This window comes from Nematolebias whitei, chromosome 12, assembly GCF_014905685.2.
Source record: "Nematolebias whitei isolate Nwh7 chromosome 12, NemWhi1, whole genome shotgun sequence".
Lineage (NCBI taxonomy): Eukaryota > Metazoa > Chordata > Actinopteri > Cyprinodontiformes > Rivulidae > Nematolebias > Nematolebias whitei.
Window position 1 is genome coordinate 47102416 of NC_056509.1, and position 16283 is coordinate 47118698.

Here is a 16283-nt window from a genome sequence, read left to right on the forward strand (position 1 = left end):
GTGTTTTGCTTCTTTTAGCTAGCGTTATGCTTCTTTTAGCTAGTGTTCTGCTTCTTTTAGCTAGTGTTTTGCTTCTTTTAGCTAGCGTTTTGCTTCTTTTAGCTAGTGTTCTGATTCTTTTTGCTAGTGTTCTGCTTCTTTTAGCTAGCGTTATGTTTCTTTTAGCTAGTGTTCTGCTTCTTTTAGCTAGTGTTCTGATTCTTTTTGCTAGTGTTCTGCTTCTTTTAGCTAGTGTTCTGATTTTTTTTGCTAGTGTTCTGCTTCTTTTAGCTAGTGTCTGCTTCTTTTAGCTAGTGTTCTGATTCTTTTTGCTAGTGTTCTGCTTCTTTTAGCTAGCGTTATGCTTTTTTTAGCTAGCGTTCTGCTTTTTTTAGCTAGCGTTCTGCTTCTTTTAGCTAGTGTTCTGCTTCTTTTAGCTAGCGTTATGCTTCTTTTAGCTAGTGTTCTGCTTCTTTTAGTTAGCGTTATGCTTCTTTTAGCTAGTGTTCTGCTTCTTTTTGCTAGTGTTCTGTTTCTTTGTGTTCTGCTTCTTTTAGCTAGTGTTTTGCTTCTTTTAGCTAGTGTTTTGCTTCTTTTAGCTAGTGTTCTGATTCTTTTTGCTAGTGTTCTGCTTCTTTTAGCTAGTGTCTGCTTCTTTTAGCTAGTGTTCTGCTTCTTTTTGCTAGTGTTCTGCTTCTTTTAGCTAGCGTTATGCTTTTTTAGCTAGCGTTATGCTTTTTTTAGCTAGTGTTCTGCTTCTTTTAGCTAGCGTTATGCTTCTTTTAGCTAGTGTTCTGCTTCGTTTAGCTAGCGTTATGCTTCTTTTAGCTAGTGTTCTGCTTCTTTTAGTTAGCGTTATGCTTCTTTTAGCTAGTGTTCTGCTTCTTTTTGCTAGTGTTCTGTTTCTTTGTGTTCTGCTTCTTTTAGCTAGTGTTCTGCTTCTTTTAGCTAGTGTTTTGCTTCTTTTAGCTAGTGTTCTGCTTCTTTTAGCTAGCGTTATGCTTCTTTTAGCTAGTGTTTTGCTTCTTTTAGCTAGTGTTCTGCTTCTTTTTGCTAGTGTTGTGTTTCTTTGTGTTCTGCTTCTTTTAGCTAGCGTTATGCTTCTTTTAGCTAGCGTTTTGCTTCTTTTAGCTAGTGTTTTGCTTCTTTTAGCTAGTGTTCTGCTTCTTTTTGCTAGTGTTGTGTTTCTTTGTGTTCTGCTTCTTTTAGTTTTCAGTGTCAGCTATAAAAAGTAGTGTTTTACTTCTTATAGCTGGAGTTCTGCTTTTTTTGGGGGGGGGTGTTAGGGGAGGGGGGACTAATTTTGTGCTTCATCTAGTGTTCTGCTGTGATTAGCTTTAATCTTAAGTTCTGCCTATTCAGCTAGTGTTTTGCTCTTTAGAGCTAGTGTTCAGGTATTGTAGCAGTTTAGTTTTGTGCTAAAAAAAACAAACAAACAACAATCTGTTTTTGTTTACTTGTTTACTGGTTCTTGTTGTGACTCATGTTGTTGGCATCGACACACAAATATACACAAATATAATCTTTATAGTTTTTGGGTTTATGAGAAATGACATGTTTTCTGAGGACGTCACACACACACACACACACACACACACACACACACACACACACACATATTTACATGAGACGGTTACAGTGGTGGACTGAGTGAGGAAGAGGATGTGCACGTGGACCAAGGGTCAGATGAAGTCACATGATCAAAGCTGCCCACGTGCCTCTGAGCAAAACAAGCCCAAATGAAGCTCGTGGGCACAAAGTGTTCCTTATCACAACAATAATAAACAATAAAAATCACAAAAAGGCACAACGTTAATACATATATTAATTTCAAATGATAAATTAATAACAAAAAGAAGCTCATAAATTTACTTTTACAGATAAAAATGTCTGCTTTGGGTAAATAACATTTTATTAATTTACTAATTTTTATAATTATTTCCTGTAATTTTCAGTCTAAAATTATTTGGTTTTGCTCAAATGAAACCCCCAAAGATTTTATTTTTTTACAAACTAAAGGTTCAGCAGCAACTTTACACATCACATGTTAAAATAATCAGGTATATTATTTAAGACTTTCGTACGAGGAGCCAATAAAACTTTCAGCCAAAAAATTAAAATTAAACCGTTTTCTTTGTTTACATGATCCAAGATGAAAACCGCTTTTGATTCTTTTTGAGGATTTGAATCATTTTAAAACCTGGTGAAACAAAGTTTATGACCTAAAACATTAGAAGTTAAAGAGCGTTGACCTTTTTTAATAACGTTTAAATTAACATACCGTAATTTCCGGACTATTGAGCAAACCCGAATTTAAGCCACACCCACTAAAATAATAACATGATAATAATTCTGTACATATGTAGGCCGCGCTCGTCTATAAGCCGAGGGTGTCCATGTTGTAACGTGAGATATTTACAAAGAAATATTTTTCAAACTTATAATTAAATATGTACTGGTTACATATTTCAGGAAGTCATTGATCACTCTATCCACCTTTCACCTGCGCTTTTTTTTAACCTTTATTTATTCAGGTGTTCTCAGTGAGTCACGAGGACCGACCCCCATAAGAGACGTTTGTTGCGCAGCTGTGTGAGAACCTGCAGGACGAGGCGAAATGTTTTGGCGGCAGCTCGTTAGTTTTCCATAAATTAACCGCAGCACCGTATAGCCGCAGGGTTCAACGCCTGTGGAAAAGTGGCGGCTTATAGTTCGGAAATTACGGTAATTATGATGTCAGTCCGCTCCGTTACCACAACATGAACGGCTTTGGGGCACACGAGCACCCGTTGGTCCTCCAGACGGACCTTTGGTGTTTCCGTGAAACTGATGTTTTAGTTTTCTTTAATCCACCTCAAGATGATTAATGTTTAAATATTTGTGCAGCAGCAGCAATTTATTTGACTTATTTGTCTTTTTACGTCTCAGTGTTTGTTTTTGTATTTGGTCCGAACTCGAACTTTTCTATCGAACGTGCGTTTGGACCTTTGGTCGGTCCCTGGTGGTTTTATTCTATAATTAAAGATGCCGCCGTTTGTTTTAGCTTTGGCTCTGGAACTTCTCCCTCAGATTTTTCACCATGCTCCCCTGGCTGCTCTCCGGCTTCTGTCCCGAGTTCGATCTGGTCTTCGGACTCTCGTCCTGCTCGGTGGAGGCCGCTGCAGTTTTCGCAGGCTCGGCTTTGGCCTCCTCCCTTTGTTTGTACTCGTCGGACTCCTGGTAGGCCCGGCAGCGGTCGATGACGGCCAAGATGGAGATCTTCTCCCTGCTGGTTGGAGAACGGATCTGGACGTAGCCGTCGTCGTCTTCCTCCTTCGGTGCTTGGGCTGGGTTTTCTGGTTCTGGTAGCTTCTCCATGACGATGACCTTGTGCTCGGGGTCATCTGATAGCGGCGCCTCAGCTGTGATGTAGTAATGGTCGTGGCCGGCCTGGTCCTGGAGCCTCTGCAGCTCGGTCATCTGTGGCCCGCTCAGCCGAGGCTCTAGAGAGTTGGCTCTGTGGAGCCGTTTGCTGCGTTCCTCCTGGCCTGCTTTTCGGCTCCTTCGAGGTTTGTGTGAACTCCCGCTGGAGGCGTCATCGGCGAGGAGGCTGGAGCCGCTGGAATGCCTCCTCTGACCGCCTTCGAACATCTTCTCTGGGATGGAGCGACTCCTGCTCACCGGGTGCTTCTGAGGGCGGCCGCTGTCGGAGTACCTGGACCGAAGCTCACGAACGTCGGGCCAGTTAAAGCCTTCGACGGGAGGAGGGGGGCTGAGGGGGCTTCGAGAATGAGCCCGGCCTGGAGAGACGCCGCCGGCTGGAGACCGGTCTGCCGGGCTTAAAGGCAGAGAAGCAGCCTGGCTGTTAGAAACCAGCGGCAAGGTCAGCTTGGATTTACCTGCAAAACACGGATCAGAACATTAGTTGAATCATAACTCCACGCTCATTAGTCGTGTTTTCTTTCTTGGCCCATCACGCTTTATAATCAGATTCTAAAACACGATGATAAAGATGGAAAAAAGTGAATCCTGATTTCAAAAATGTTGAGCCAGGTCCTCTGGACGGATTCATCTTCTTGAAACATTTCCTCTTTTATCTAAAGGACTTCTTCAGTCTGAGGAGCTGCAACAAGCTCAGTCTTATAAAGGGCACCTTCTCATAGTGGATCAGCCAGTTGGACGTTGACGTCCAGAACCAGCTGCTCACATGATGGAGGACCATCAGCCTAACGACCGATCGTTAGTGCCCTGACGCCCGCTTGCTGTTCACAGATGTTCCTACCTGGATTATTGAGCAGCATCAGGATATGAATCCAGATGTGTTAACTATGTTCCACTGGGAATAAAACATGTTTGTTAGATGAGCAGCTCATTGAGATGCGTTTACATTGGACTCGGTACCCCACCTTTCTCAGAGCGTGGACTCTGTTCTGAGTGGCTGTAGTTACTGAAATAGTTGAGTGTGAGCAGGTTGGACCACGTTCAAGAAGAAATGAGTCATTTTGAATGTTGGCTGAAGGCAGGACTCTGGATCAGACCAGTAAACTAGATTTGTTATATTTCAGTGACTTCTTGATGCCCTCACGTTAACAGAAGGTTTCATCAAACTGCCAACGTGTTCGTGGCATTTTATCCAGAACAAAAGTGTCTTCAGGTTTGACTTCACAGAACAAGTTGTTAAATGATGTGACCCACCTGAGCTCTCCTTCTCCTCCTCCACGCAGGACAAGTTCTTCCTGCCAGAAGGCGCGGTCGTGCTTCGCTGCTGGACCGTGGCTTTGGTGGTTTTAATCAGCTGACTGTATCGACGGGCCAGAGACAGGACCTTGCTGTTTCCCTTGTCTACGTCATCCGTGTGTTTTGGGTTCTCTCCGGGTCTTTCGTCCTCTGCCTCCACCCTCAGCTGGGCCACCCGGGGAACCGTGGCTTTGAGAACATCCGTCTCTTTGCTGAAACACCTCAGGGCGTTCTTCACGCTTCCTGTCCGGCTGAAGCCCGGGGCTTTGGCTTTAGGAGGTGAGGGACTTGTGGAGTCCTCTGTGATGGTGCTGAGGTCAGAAGCTCCACTCTCCGGGTCAGAACTCTTGGTCGGGGTGAAAACGCTGCCTGCTCTGAAGGCTTTTGAATCCTCCCTGGACTGATCATCAATCTGCTGCTCCATTTCCTGCCAGACCTTAATCATTTCAGATGAAGGTCTGAACTCTTCATCCTCAAACAGATCATGGTGCAGGCTTTGAGACGTGGACCTCTGCTGGTCCCCAGAATCTGAGGTGAACTGATCCGACTTCAAAGAGTCCACAGAGAGACTAGAAACCGTGAACGTGTGCGTGTCTGAAGGTGGAGCAGGATCTGCTGAGGGAGGATCCAGACATGAAGACGTGGTTGAAGCGGACACGTTCGTTGGGACACCTTTGTCTCTTGGGATGCTGTTGAGCCGGCTCACTGAGCTCCTGACCAGGCCCGTCGGGATGTAGGTCAGACTCTCCCTGCGCAGAACGCTGAAGGCGGCGTCCTGAGTGCCAGCGTTCTCATAGTAGGTCTTGATTTTGCCGATGAGAAGCTGGTCCTGCTTGGACAGAGTGGAGTCCCGCCTTCGCCGAATGCTTCGGTCCGGATCAAAGGCGCCGTCGTCCCGAGGAGGCGGCAGGACGAAGTCTGTCTCACTGAAGGTCTCTGCAGGTTCTGAAGACCTCAGAGGCCAGTCTGCTGCCTCGGTGCTGAGGCTGAGGATGCTGCCGGTCCTGCTGGGTAACCGTGGTGACGAGCAGCTGATGGAGCGAGCGTCGTCCGGAGCCACGCTGCTTCTCTTGATGCTGTTGAAGTGGCGAGCGATGTCGCTGGCCTTGTCCAGGACAGAGGACGGGAGTATGCTCAGAGACTCCTCTGTCGTGTCCCTCTCGTCCTCGGAGGACTCTGCGCTGCTCAAGGTCTTTGAGTCCGAGTCTGTCGTGGCTAAAGAGGGCTCTTCTGTCAGCTCTGGAGCTTCCTCAGGCTTCAGCTCTTCTGACTTCTGAGCCGACCCGGAGACGATAGAAGCACCCACAGCAGAGGACAGTTCTGGTTCAGGGTCCGTTGTCTTTTCTGATGTGTTCTCTTGTGGTCGTTTTTCCACAGTTTCCTGTAAGACATCAGAACAGATCATTGGTGCCGTCAGCAGATCATTCAAACTCCTAAAAACTTCTTCCTGCTCAGTTTTATCTCTTCTCTCTGGTCTAAACCTCGTTCCTTCAGCAGTTCTTCATCTCTGGACGTCATCAGGATCTCACAGAGTTTCTAGTCCTTCTTAGATGGCATATTTTTAAAAAGCAACATTAAAAGCTGTGTGAATAACGACATATTCCTCCAAGTTGTTTCTTTACAAACACTGAACGTGTAAAAACACAAGTCACTTCTTTGGGGCTGGATCTCGCTCGACTGCAGGTGCTGGAGACGACAGTGACTCATGAAAACAGATCAACTTTCAGTTGCAGCTCCACTGAGTTCAGATTTTAAATAAAATATGGGCAGTTTGTGTGTGCAGCTTGCAGAGCTGTATTCAAGGCCGTGAACATTATTTTACTGCCTCCGTCTCCCTGAAACGATCCACGCTGGGTCACCATCACTTCAGCAGCTGCCTCAGCATTTATGATTGGAGCTCACGTTGAAGTGAAGACGGGCAGATTTAAACCAGTTCATCAGAATAAATTACCAGCAGCGTGGTTTTTCAAACTATTTCAAAATTCAAGCAGCAACACCGCGAGTCTCTGCAACTCACGCGAGCAAATGGAGACGTTTAGATTTCCTCACCAATGTTCATTCACCTCAACAAAAACCAAAGTGGAGACGTTTCCTCCAGTGGATATTTGGGGGAAACCAAATGTAGAATATCATCACAAACAGCAGCACAGAGGCGGAGGGCTGATGGTTTGGGCTTGTTTTGCTGCCACAGGACATGGACACCCTGCAGTCAGAGTCCTGGAGCAAATCTCCAGTTAAAAATAAATAAAAACGCCTCCAGGCACAAGTTTACTTTTTTATAATTATATGACTGGAAACTGTTTGTGACTCGGAGCAGCTGTGAACAAACATAATATTAATGTCAAGCCTGTGATTTGTCCACAGAGTCGTCGTTTACCTGCTCAGGTGTTGCTTCAGTTCCATTTCTTTCACAAAGTTGTCCATTTTCTCTGCTTGAGGAGATTCCACCTTTTTCTGTCTCCTTCAGTAAAGATGAAGCAGAACAAAATGTTAGAGAATGTCTTCATTACAACGCACCAAATGCAGGGGCTCATGTCTAACAGTAACAACAGAAACACACACAGGGATAAATGTTAACTTTAAAAGGCCATTTTACACAAAACACATTCTAAAAATCCAAGTCCTGAGTATTCAGAGTTATGTGAAGAATAAAAACCTTCTGTTTAAGAAGCTTCAAATAAAAAAACATCTAAATGGGACAAAGTCACCCATTCTCAGCCAGTAGCAAAGATTTTGTTCCAACTTTCGTAAAACAAGTTAAAACAAATGTTCATTTGCATGAAATGGCCCTTTTATTTTATTTATTTTACAAACAAACCAAAGACAGCATATAAGAGCTCAGTCTCTAATAGAATCTTTGCAGATTTCAAAAAGCAACAAAAAATAAATAAAAAAAAAACAAACACAAATAAAGACATCGTCAAACATTTGGTTCAGTCAAACAACCTGTAAACTCCATTTTGTTTGTGGCGCAGCAGCACTAAAGTCAGATCAAAGCTGAAGCACGCTTTTATGACACAAGTCATAAAAGCTCCATTTAAACTGATTATTAAAGATATTAGAGGAACAGGTCTTGGGATGCTCTCGTTTTATTTCTTTGTGTCCAGAGACGTTCAGGCAGGAGCTGAGCATTTTCCTCAAGGGCTGGAAGCAGATATGAAACTAAATAACTTTGTAGAAACAGGATTATCTTCATAAAGGTTCTAACTTAATGAGCTAAAGAAGTGTGAGAAAGTACTCCAGTCAGTTCCAGTAATGATCTATGAAGTCAGAGAGACTCCGAGGTCTGCTTCAGAGATTTTAAGAACTCCGAGTCCAGATAACTTTACTGTAATTTAAACTTATTAATGTAACAGATTTGTAATCTACCAGTAATCGTTCTCATTTTCATCATTTAAAAGAAAGCATTTACAAACAAACTACAGTGTACCAAGGACTGAACCTTGTGGAACTCCAGGCCTTTGTATCACTTTTAATAACCCCATGTCCAGTAGATTTGTAACTATAACGGCCCACTCCTGCATCCATAACAACTGTTCAGGAGTTCTGCTTTGATTTCTCTCTCATCAGCTTAAATGTAACTTAACACCAACACTCTCTTAAGATTTGCAACGTCTGAAAATAAAACCACATGAAGGTGTTTTTTATTGAGCTCTATCTATAGATGGCTACGCTGGCAGTATTTTCCTACTTCCAGTCTTTGTGCTAAGCTAACCGCTCCTGAAAGAGTCCGACTCCGGAGACGCCGAGGACACAAGGAGCATCTCCACTTCCTGTCAGATGTTTACAGGCTCTTCTCGTGGACAGGAAGTCACGGCAAATTTTGAGTTTCAATAACTCCTTTGAACTTTATTTCTCTGGAACAAAATGACCCTAAAAGCATACATTTGTGTATGAAAGAAAAACTTCTTAGAGTTAAATTTGTTTTCAGTTTTCTAATATTGGCTATGAATAAAAAAGAGGCACAGTCTAAAAACGTAACCAGATCCACTGACAGTTCCTTAGAATGACTGTTTTTAAGTGAAGAAGATTAGAGATTTCCCAGAACAGAGAGAAAAACAAACGGGGACAGGTCTGCTTTGAACTGGGCGTTCCACAAACACCAGGACACCAAAAGCTGCTGGTCAAAACACGACCTTCAAAAGACTGACAGAACTTTTCAGCTGATCTCAGGACGCTCAGAGTTCAATTTGTCTGGAGGAGTGGAGACCCCAACAACACCAAACCAGCAGGCCAGGTCAACCACAACGTTGGTTTGAGAGTGAAGGAGGCCATCTTTGTGAAGAGAAGCCGTCCACCATTAAACAGGGGCGGAGCCTCAGTGTCCAACTGTCCCCCTCTTACCATGCTGTTATTGCTAGAATCACTCAGCCCCCTGTGAATAGCAAGCGGCCATCAGGGCACTAACGATCGGTTGATCCACCACGAGAAGGTGCTATTTATAAGCCTGAGTTTGTTGCAGGTCCTCAGACTGAAGAAGTCCTTTAGATTAAAGACGAAACTTTTCAACAAGTTTTTCTTTTTAACTTTTTGAATCTTTTGAATCCGTCCAGAGGACCTGACCTAACTTTGTTAGACAGCAGGTCAGAACTCAAAGATCCTCATCAGGACCACGACGACTCACATGGACGTTTGAATGATCGTCCAAATGTCCCTGCTGTTTGTGGAAACAACAAAAACGGAAAATAAACCAGTTTTCAGGCTCGTTTTTAAAAGAATATTCACGTTTAAGTGCTAAAACTTTGTCTGAATGAACTCCAGTTATGTGGATATGGTTTAGCAGGACCTTCATGTCCATGAGGAGTGTGTGTAAACATCTGATTATAACTGACCGCTCCTTCTCTGACATTAATGACATCATCGCCCGAGCTCAGAGGGCTGACCCCGCCGGGTGTTAGTGCCACACATAAAACCCGAGCAGCAGTTACTGGGAGCTCCGGAGAGGCTGGTGTTATCCGTTTAGTGTGTTACAGAGCTGCTGCAGGTGGGACGGGGGTGGGGGGGGGTCGTCTGGCAGCAGAAAGCCTCACCGTCCCTGCGGAGGAAAGGAAGGCCTGGACCGTGTAGTGCCAGCAGGAGATGGCAGCCAGCATGGAGCTGGCAAAGTCCTCTACCTGCTCTTCCTCCAACAGAAACTCGTCCAAGCTCCCCGCATCCTCCTCCTCTTCGCTGCACATCAGTTGCTCCAAGGGTTCCCCCCTGGTGCTGAGACCCTCCTCCTCCTCCTCACAGGGGAGTCTGCCGGCCCCAGACGCTCCCAGGAGGCTGGATCCCAGCGTACTGCTGCTGCCGGCGAGCTGCCGAGGCAACTGGCCCGGCACCACGGCCTCGCTGTCCGAGAGCTGCAGGACGTCACAGACGGCTCATCCTGGTTCTGCCTCACATTACATCTGTCTGTTCCTGCATCACTGAAGACATGTCACCGAGTGCGTGAGCTCAGGTCCTTACCTGCAGAGGTTCAGCTGCAGCAGCCGAAGAGCAGCAGCCGAAGAGCAGCAGCCGAGGCGATTGGTTGGAAAAAAACAAACAAAACCAGCACGTTAATATCAGACCGCAAACACAAAACATTTACTTTGTCAGCTTCTAAAATATAAAGATTCCATCTTTACTTAGACCACACCTCCTATAAAAGCCCCGCCTCCTGAGCTCAGCTCCACCCCCATCAGCTGAGAAACATTATTTACTGTGAATGCTGAGTCAGCGTTCACAGTAAATAATGTTTGTTTGTAGTTTGTGCAGGAATTATTATTATTATTTCATTTTTTTGCAATGAAGCTACTTCCATGACTTGGATTCTGTAACTTATATATTTTTTTGATTTAAACTTTTTTTGTATAACTTTCCATAGAAATACACTGAGATCTCTCTATTTCTTTCAAAAACATTCTTTAAATCTGCTTCGGCAAAATTATTATTGTTTACCTTCTAGTTTTGCCACTTGTACTTTTTACCTATGGTGCTGCTGATTTTAGCTTTCAGCTACAGTTCTGGATTTGAAATTAGCTGCAATTTAGCTTACTTTGGCTTTTAACTACAATTTTATTAAATTTAGCTTTAAACTACAGTTTTGCTGATTTTAGCTTTACGCTCCTGTTGTGTTTTACTTTTAGCTTTTAGCTACAATTTAGCTAGTTCTGCCTTTTAACCACTGCCTTGCTAGTTTTTGCTTTTAGCTTCTGTTTAATTACTTTTAGCTTACTTGCTACAAATTTTCTTAATTTAAATTTTTGCTACTGTTCTATAAATTTTTGCTTTTCACCGTTTTGCTTGTTTCGGCTTTTGTTCTGCTCGTTTTCACTTCAACAGCTGAAGTTCAGCTTGTTCAACCCACTTCATTAAAGTGATTCAAACTGTTTTCACAGAAGCTGTCAATAATCTTCAGCTCCTTCATGGTTTGACAGACGTCATAAACCGACTTCATCCAGCAGCTTTCTGCTAGTCTTCCTCACAGCTTCAGTCCGACGTGCGTGAAAAGAACCAGTGAGTGGAAAAAAAACATTTACCATTCAGGAGCGTAAACCAGGAGAGTCACAGTTTAACACCGAAGTCCTCGTAAAGTCACCGTTTGTTTCTGAAACATCATAATTCATCTTAGAGCTGAAAACCTGCCCTGCATGAAGATGATCTTTACCTTTGATGCTCTTCATCACTTGTTTGGTTGGTTCTGTAGGAGAAAGACAACAGTTCTACATGAAGACCAGGTGCACCAGTGGTTAACAGCAACAACAACATTAATAACAACAATAATAACAATAATAATAACAATATTACAGACAATAATAACAACAACAACATTATCATCATCATCAACATGACCAACATCAACAACAGCAGCAGCAGCAGCAACAACAACAACAACAACAACAACAACAACAACAACAACAACAACATGACCAACATCAACAACAACAACAGCAACAACAATAATAACAATAATAATAACAATATTACAGACAATAATAACAACAACAACATTATCATCATCATCAACATGAACAACAGCAACAACAACAAAAACAACAACATTATTGACAATAATAACAACAACAACAATAATAATATTGATGATAAGAACAACGATCAATATTCAGGTTTCTGGGAGCGATTACCCGACTGTCTGCGGCCGTGACGAGCGTCTCTTGGAAACTCGTCTGAAACGGGTTTCTTCAGACGCTCAGGACTGTAACGGTACCTGGGGGGGTCTGCAGGAAAACAACCAGAGATAAACAACAACAACAACAACCAACAGGAACAAAGCAGAAAGGTCTGTCCTCACAGATGGAGTCCATCTCCAGAATGGCTTCTTTAGCCTGAAACGACAAGCAGCTTCTGTCACTGGTTGGTTCTGGTGGTACCAGTGGTACCGGTGGAACCAGCGATCACTAACCTTCTGTGGGATGACGGCGTGGTGGTTCTCCAGAATGATGCGTTTGATGTGATGAGCCCAGAGCTTCTTCTCTTCCATCGTCTTCGCCTGAAACACAAAATGAGAAACGACAGCGAATCAGCTGAAGTTTCCTCCTCCAGCTGAGGTCGGACCGGTGCGGACCGGCTGAGGTCGGACCGGTGGCACCAGCTCAGGTTGGACCGGTGCGGAGGGGCTGAGGTCGGACCGGTGGCACCGGCTGAGGTCGGACCGGTGGCACCAGCTCAGGTCGGACCGGTGCAGCTGGACTCACCTGGACCGTGTGGGGCTGTTTGGGGTGCTTGTAATGGGTCACGCTGAAGCTCAGGGAGTCCTTGGCGCTCTCGATCAGCATCAGAGTGGAGCTCTGCAAACCAACAGAGGAAGGTTAGAGCCCCACCAGCAGCGGACCGGACCGGACCTGGTTCTGTCTCCTCACATAGATGTGCGTCTTGTAGACGTAGAGTTCTCCTCTGCGTTTGGTGACGAGCAGCATGCGGTCGAACAGGAAGAGCGTCCTCTCATTTTTGGCCCGGTGGACTTTGAAGGTCCCTTCCAGAACCAGTTCTCCGAACGTGGTGAGGTCCGGACCTTTCCAGTTCAGCAGCAACGACTGGATCTCCTGCAGACAGAGGAACATTCAGCCTGCTGGGTTCCATCCATCCGTCCATCCATCCATCCATCCGTCCATCCGTCCATCCATCTGTCCTTCCATCCATCCATCCATCCATCGGTCCATCCATCCATTTGTCCATCCATCCATCCATCCATCCATCCATCCATCCATCCATTGGTCCATCCATCCATCCATCTGTCCATCCATCCGTCCATCCATCCATCTGTCCATCCATCTGTCCATCCATCCGTCCATCCATCCATCCATCCATCCATACATCCATCTGTCCATCCATCCGTCCATCCATCCATTCATCCGTCCATCCATCTGTCCATCCATCTGTCCATCCATCCATCTGTCCATCCATCCGTCCATTCATCTATCCATCCATCCATCCATCTGTCCATCCAACCTTCCATCCATCCATCCATCCATCCATCCATCCATCCATCCATCCATCCATCCATCCATCCATCCATCCATCCAATTTTTAATCTAATTATAACAAACAGGCAGTTTCTTTCTCTCGTCAAAACATTGGAACATTTTAGTTTCTACTCCCTCGGGGCCAAAAGAAAACAAAGATAATTTGATTCATGCCTGAGTTTAATAGCTTTGATCAATTATTTTACCTTTCAAGTCAAACAATAAAATGTTTATTAAATCTTTTTAAATGTGTAGCCATTAACAAGTATAAGAAATCCATTAAATTAAACCGTTTCACTTCATCATTCACCTAAAACTTTTGTTTCAGGTGAAATATCTGGAATGAAAAATAAAGACATCAGTCCGTTAAATCATTAAAGATTATTTTTTTACATTTTTTTGTTGAGTATTAATTAAATGTAAATCAATTTAAAGTAGATTTGTGAAGAGCGAACACTGTCTGCTGATGGTGCACGTGTGTTTGAGGAGAAGAAGTTCTAGGCGGGACAAGAGAAAGTTTATGGACGGATGGAGACTACACAACAGTACGTCCCTCCTTCGGCGGGCGTATAAAACAGTAAAAGTTTAAAATGAGCAGGTTTTAAAACCTAAATCATTAGAAGAACAAAGACGTAGCGCGCTGTTAGCGACCTGCAGGCGCACGGCATGCTCGTGTTTCCTCTTCATGTCGTTGATGTACCAGGCCACGCCCGTCATGGTGTAGATGGCCTCCTCCACCACCTCGTAACCCTCCTCCTCAGGGTCAAAGTGCTTCGCAATCTCCTGAGAAACGGCACCACAAAGGACAACAATCCAGTTTATTCAGTAGGAAGCCAAATATTTGTTTTATGCAGATGACCGAGTTCTGTTTGCTGAAGTCAGAACACGCAGAACACAAACCTCATTACTTTTCATCTCAAGAAAGGAAAAATAATCAAACACAGAAACATCTGTAGCACCCAGGAAATTTAACTTCTTGTTTTTACTCCAAATCAAAAATAAATACGGGAGTTCACATATGAATAAAGTTTTTTAAATAAATAAATCTATAAAAACCTGAACGACGTCCTGGAATTAAAAATATTGTGATTCTAACGGAGTCAGAACCGCACATGAGAAAACAGCCTGATCTCTAAAAGTCATGGATTTCCCTAATCATAAGGAATTTAACGGTTAAATGTAACTTGTGACCAACAGAGGTGAGGTATAAAGGTGAGGTACCTGGAGCAGCAGGTGGTATTTAAGGATCCTCTGAACGGGTTTCAGCAGGTATGAACCCAGAGGAAGGGAGCGCTTCAAAGACCCCTGACGGTCACGGAAAAACTTGGCCAGGGATTTATTCCTCATGCACTCCGTCAGCGCTGCGACGGAGCTGCGACAGGTGAGAAACGTTCAGGTGGGGGAGAACACAACGTCAGCAGGTGCGACATAGATCAATTAAGTCAAATAATTTAATCGTATTAAAGCCAAGAATTAATATCCTGGTAAAGGTAGCAACAAAACAAGAAGAAATGATTTCTAACGTGTGGAGCAGGAATGATCATGAAACAGTGATTAAAGAGTTCAAACGTAAATAAATGTACGTAAGAAGAGAAAAGGTGCAAAAATATGAATGCAGGTGGAAAACAACAGCGGACCGATGGAGACAGACGAGAACGTTTAGAATCCAGGTGTGAAGACGAGCGGACAGATGTGAGCTCAGCACGAAGTGGCATAGACGTGAAACATGGAAATAAAGCCGTTTGAAAAGCTGGAGCTGAGATTTAAAGGGTCAAAGGAAAGTTAACAGGTGCGGACAGGAAATACATCAAAGACGTGGACCGGTACTGAAGAGGCGTGACATACAACAAAAGTACCGCATACGGCACGTTATACGCCCGTCGACAAACTATTATACGGTAACCTGCAGCGGTGGCCTGGAAAAGCAAAGACATGGTAAAACCCTTGACCTTGATTTGCTACCTTGACCTTGAAGCTGGGGTGTTGACAAGTGTACGTGACTCTGTCTTAGTGATGATGCGTGTGTGCATCAAGTACCATTAAATGATCTTGAGTGGATCAAACGTTATGGCTTCAACAAGAGAAAGTTTACAAGACGGACAGGTTGACATCGTAATACAGATCTTCAGTGCTTCCCTGCCACTACACACGCAGAGCGCCCCGCGCTGTCAACAGAACCGAGCGCCCTGCCTACCGAACCAGACTGTCGTCCCCCCTCCACCCCCATGTCCACAACTGCTGGCACTGACATAGCACTAAGCTAGCAGCGCACAATACAGACGCACTAGCTAAAAGCTAGCAGCTCACATTACAGATGCACTAGCTAAAAGCTAGCAGCGCACAATACAGACGCACTAGCTAAAAGCTAGCAGAGCACAATACAGACACACTAGCTAAAAGCTAGCAGCTCACAATACAGACACACTAGCTAAAAGCTAGCAGCTCACAATACAGACACACTAGCTAAAAGCTAGCAGCGCACAATACAGACGCACTAGCTAAAAGCTAGCAGAGCACAATACAGACACACTAGCTAAAAGCTAGCAGCTCACATTACAGATGCACTAGCTAAAAGCTAGCAGCTCACATTACAGATGCACTAGCTAAAAGCTAGCAGCTCACAATACAGATGAGCTAGCTAAAAGCTAGCAGCTCACATTACAGATGCACTAGCTAAAAGCTAGCAGCTCACAATACAGACGCACTAGCTAAAAGCTAGCAGCTCACAATACAGACACACTAGCTAAAAGCTAGCAGCTCACATTACAGATGCACTAGCTAAAAGCTAGCAGCTCACATTACAGATGCACTAGCTAAAAGCTAGCAGCTCACAATACAGATGAGCTAGCTAAAAGCTAGCAGCTCACATTACAGATGCACTAGCTAAAAGCTAGCAGCTCACAATACAGACACTAGCTAAAAGCTAGCAGCTCACAATACAGATGCACTAGCTAAAAGCTAGCAGCTCACAATACAGACACACTAGCTAAAAGTTAGCAGCGCACAATACAGACACACTAGCTAAAAGCTAGCAGCTCACAATACAAATGCACTAGCTAAAAGCTAGCAGCTCACATTACAGACACACTAGCTAAAAGCTAGCAGCGCACAATACAGACACACTAGCTAAAAGCTAGCAGC

The 16283-nt window shown here is 44.2% G+C and overlaps 1 protein-coding gene across 1 annotated transcript in view; it reads right to left on the reverse strand.

Annotated features, from left to right (window-relative positions):
* Nucleotides 1-2910: 2910 nt before the first annotated feature.
* LOC119418399 (pleckstrin homology domain-containing family G member 3) overlaps nt 2911-16283 on the reverse strand; it is a 22737-nt gene continuing 9364 nt past the window's right edge. Inside the window, exons 6-17 of the mRNA XM_037685675.1 lie at nt 14364-14514; nt 13794-13925; nt 12540-12722; nt 12375-12467; nt 12083-12169; nt 11972-12005; nt 11805-11897; nt 11327-11359; nt 10144-10157; nt 7073-7156; nt 4654-6076; nt 2911-3857 (exon numbers count right to left, since the gene is read on the reverse strand). Coding sequence (XP_037541603.1) covers nt 3019-3857; nt 4654-6076; nt 7073-7156; nt 10144-10157; nt 11327-11359; nt 11805-11897; nt 11972-12005; nt 12083-12169; nt 12375-12467; nt 12540-12722; nt 13794-13925; nt 14364-14514 — 3166 coding nt within the window. The 3' untranslated portion in view covers nt 2911-3018. The remainder of the gene's footprint in view (nt 3858-4653; nt 6077-7072; nt 7157-10143; nt 10158-11326; nt 11360-11804; nt 11898-11971; nt 12006-12082; nt 12170-12374; nt 12468-12539; nt 12723-13793; nt 13926-14363; nt 14515-16283) is intronic.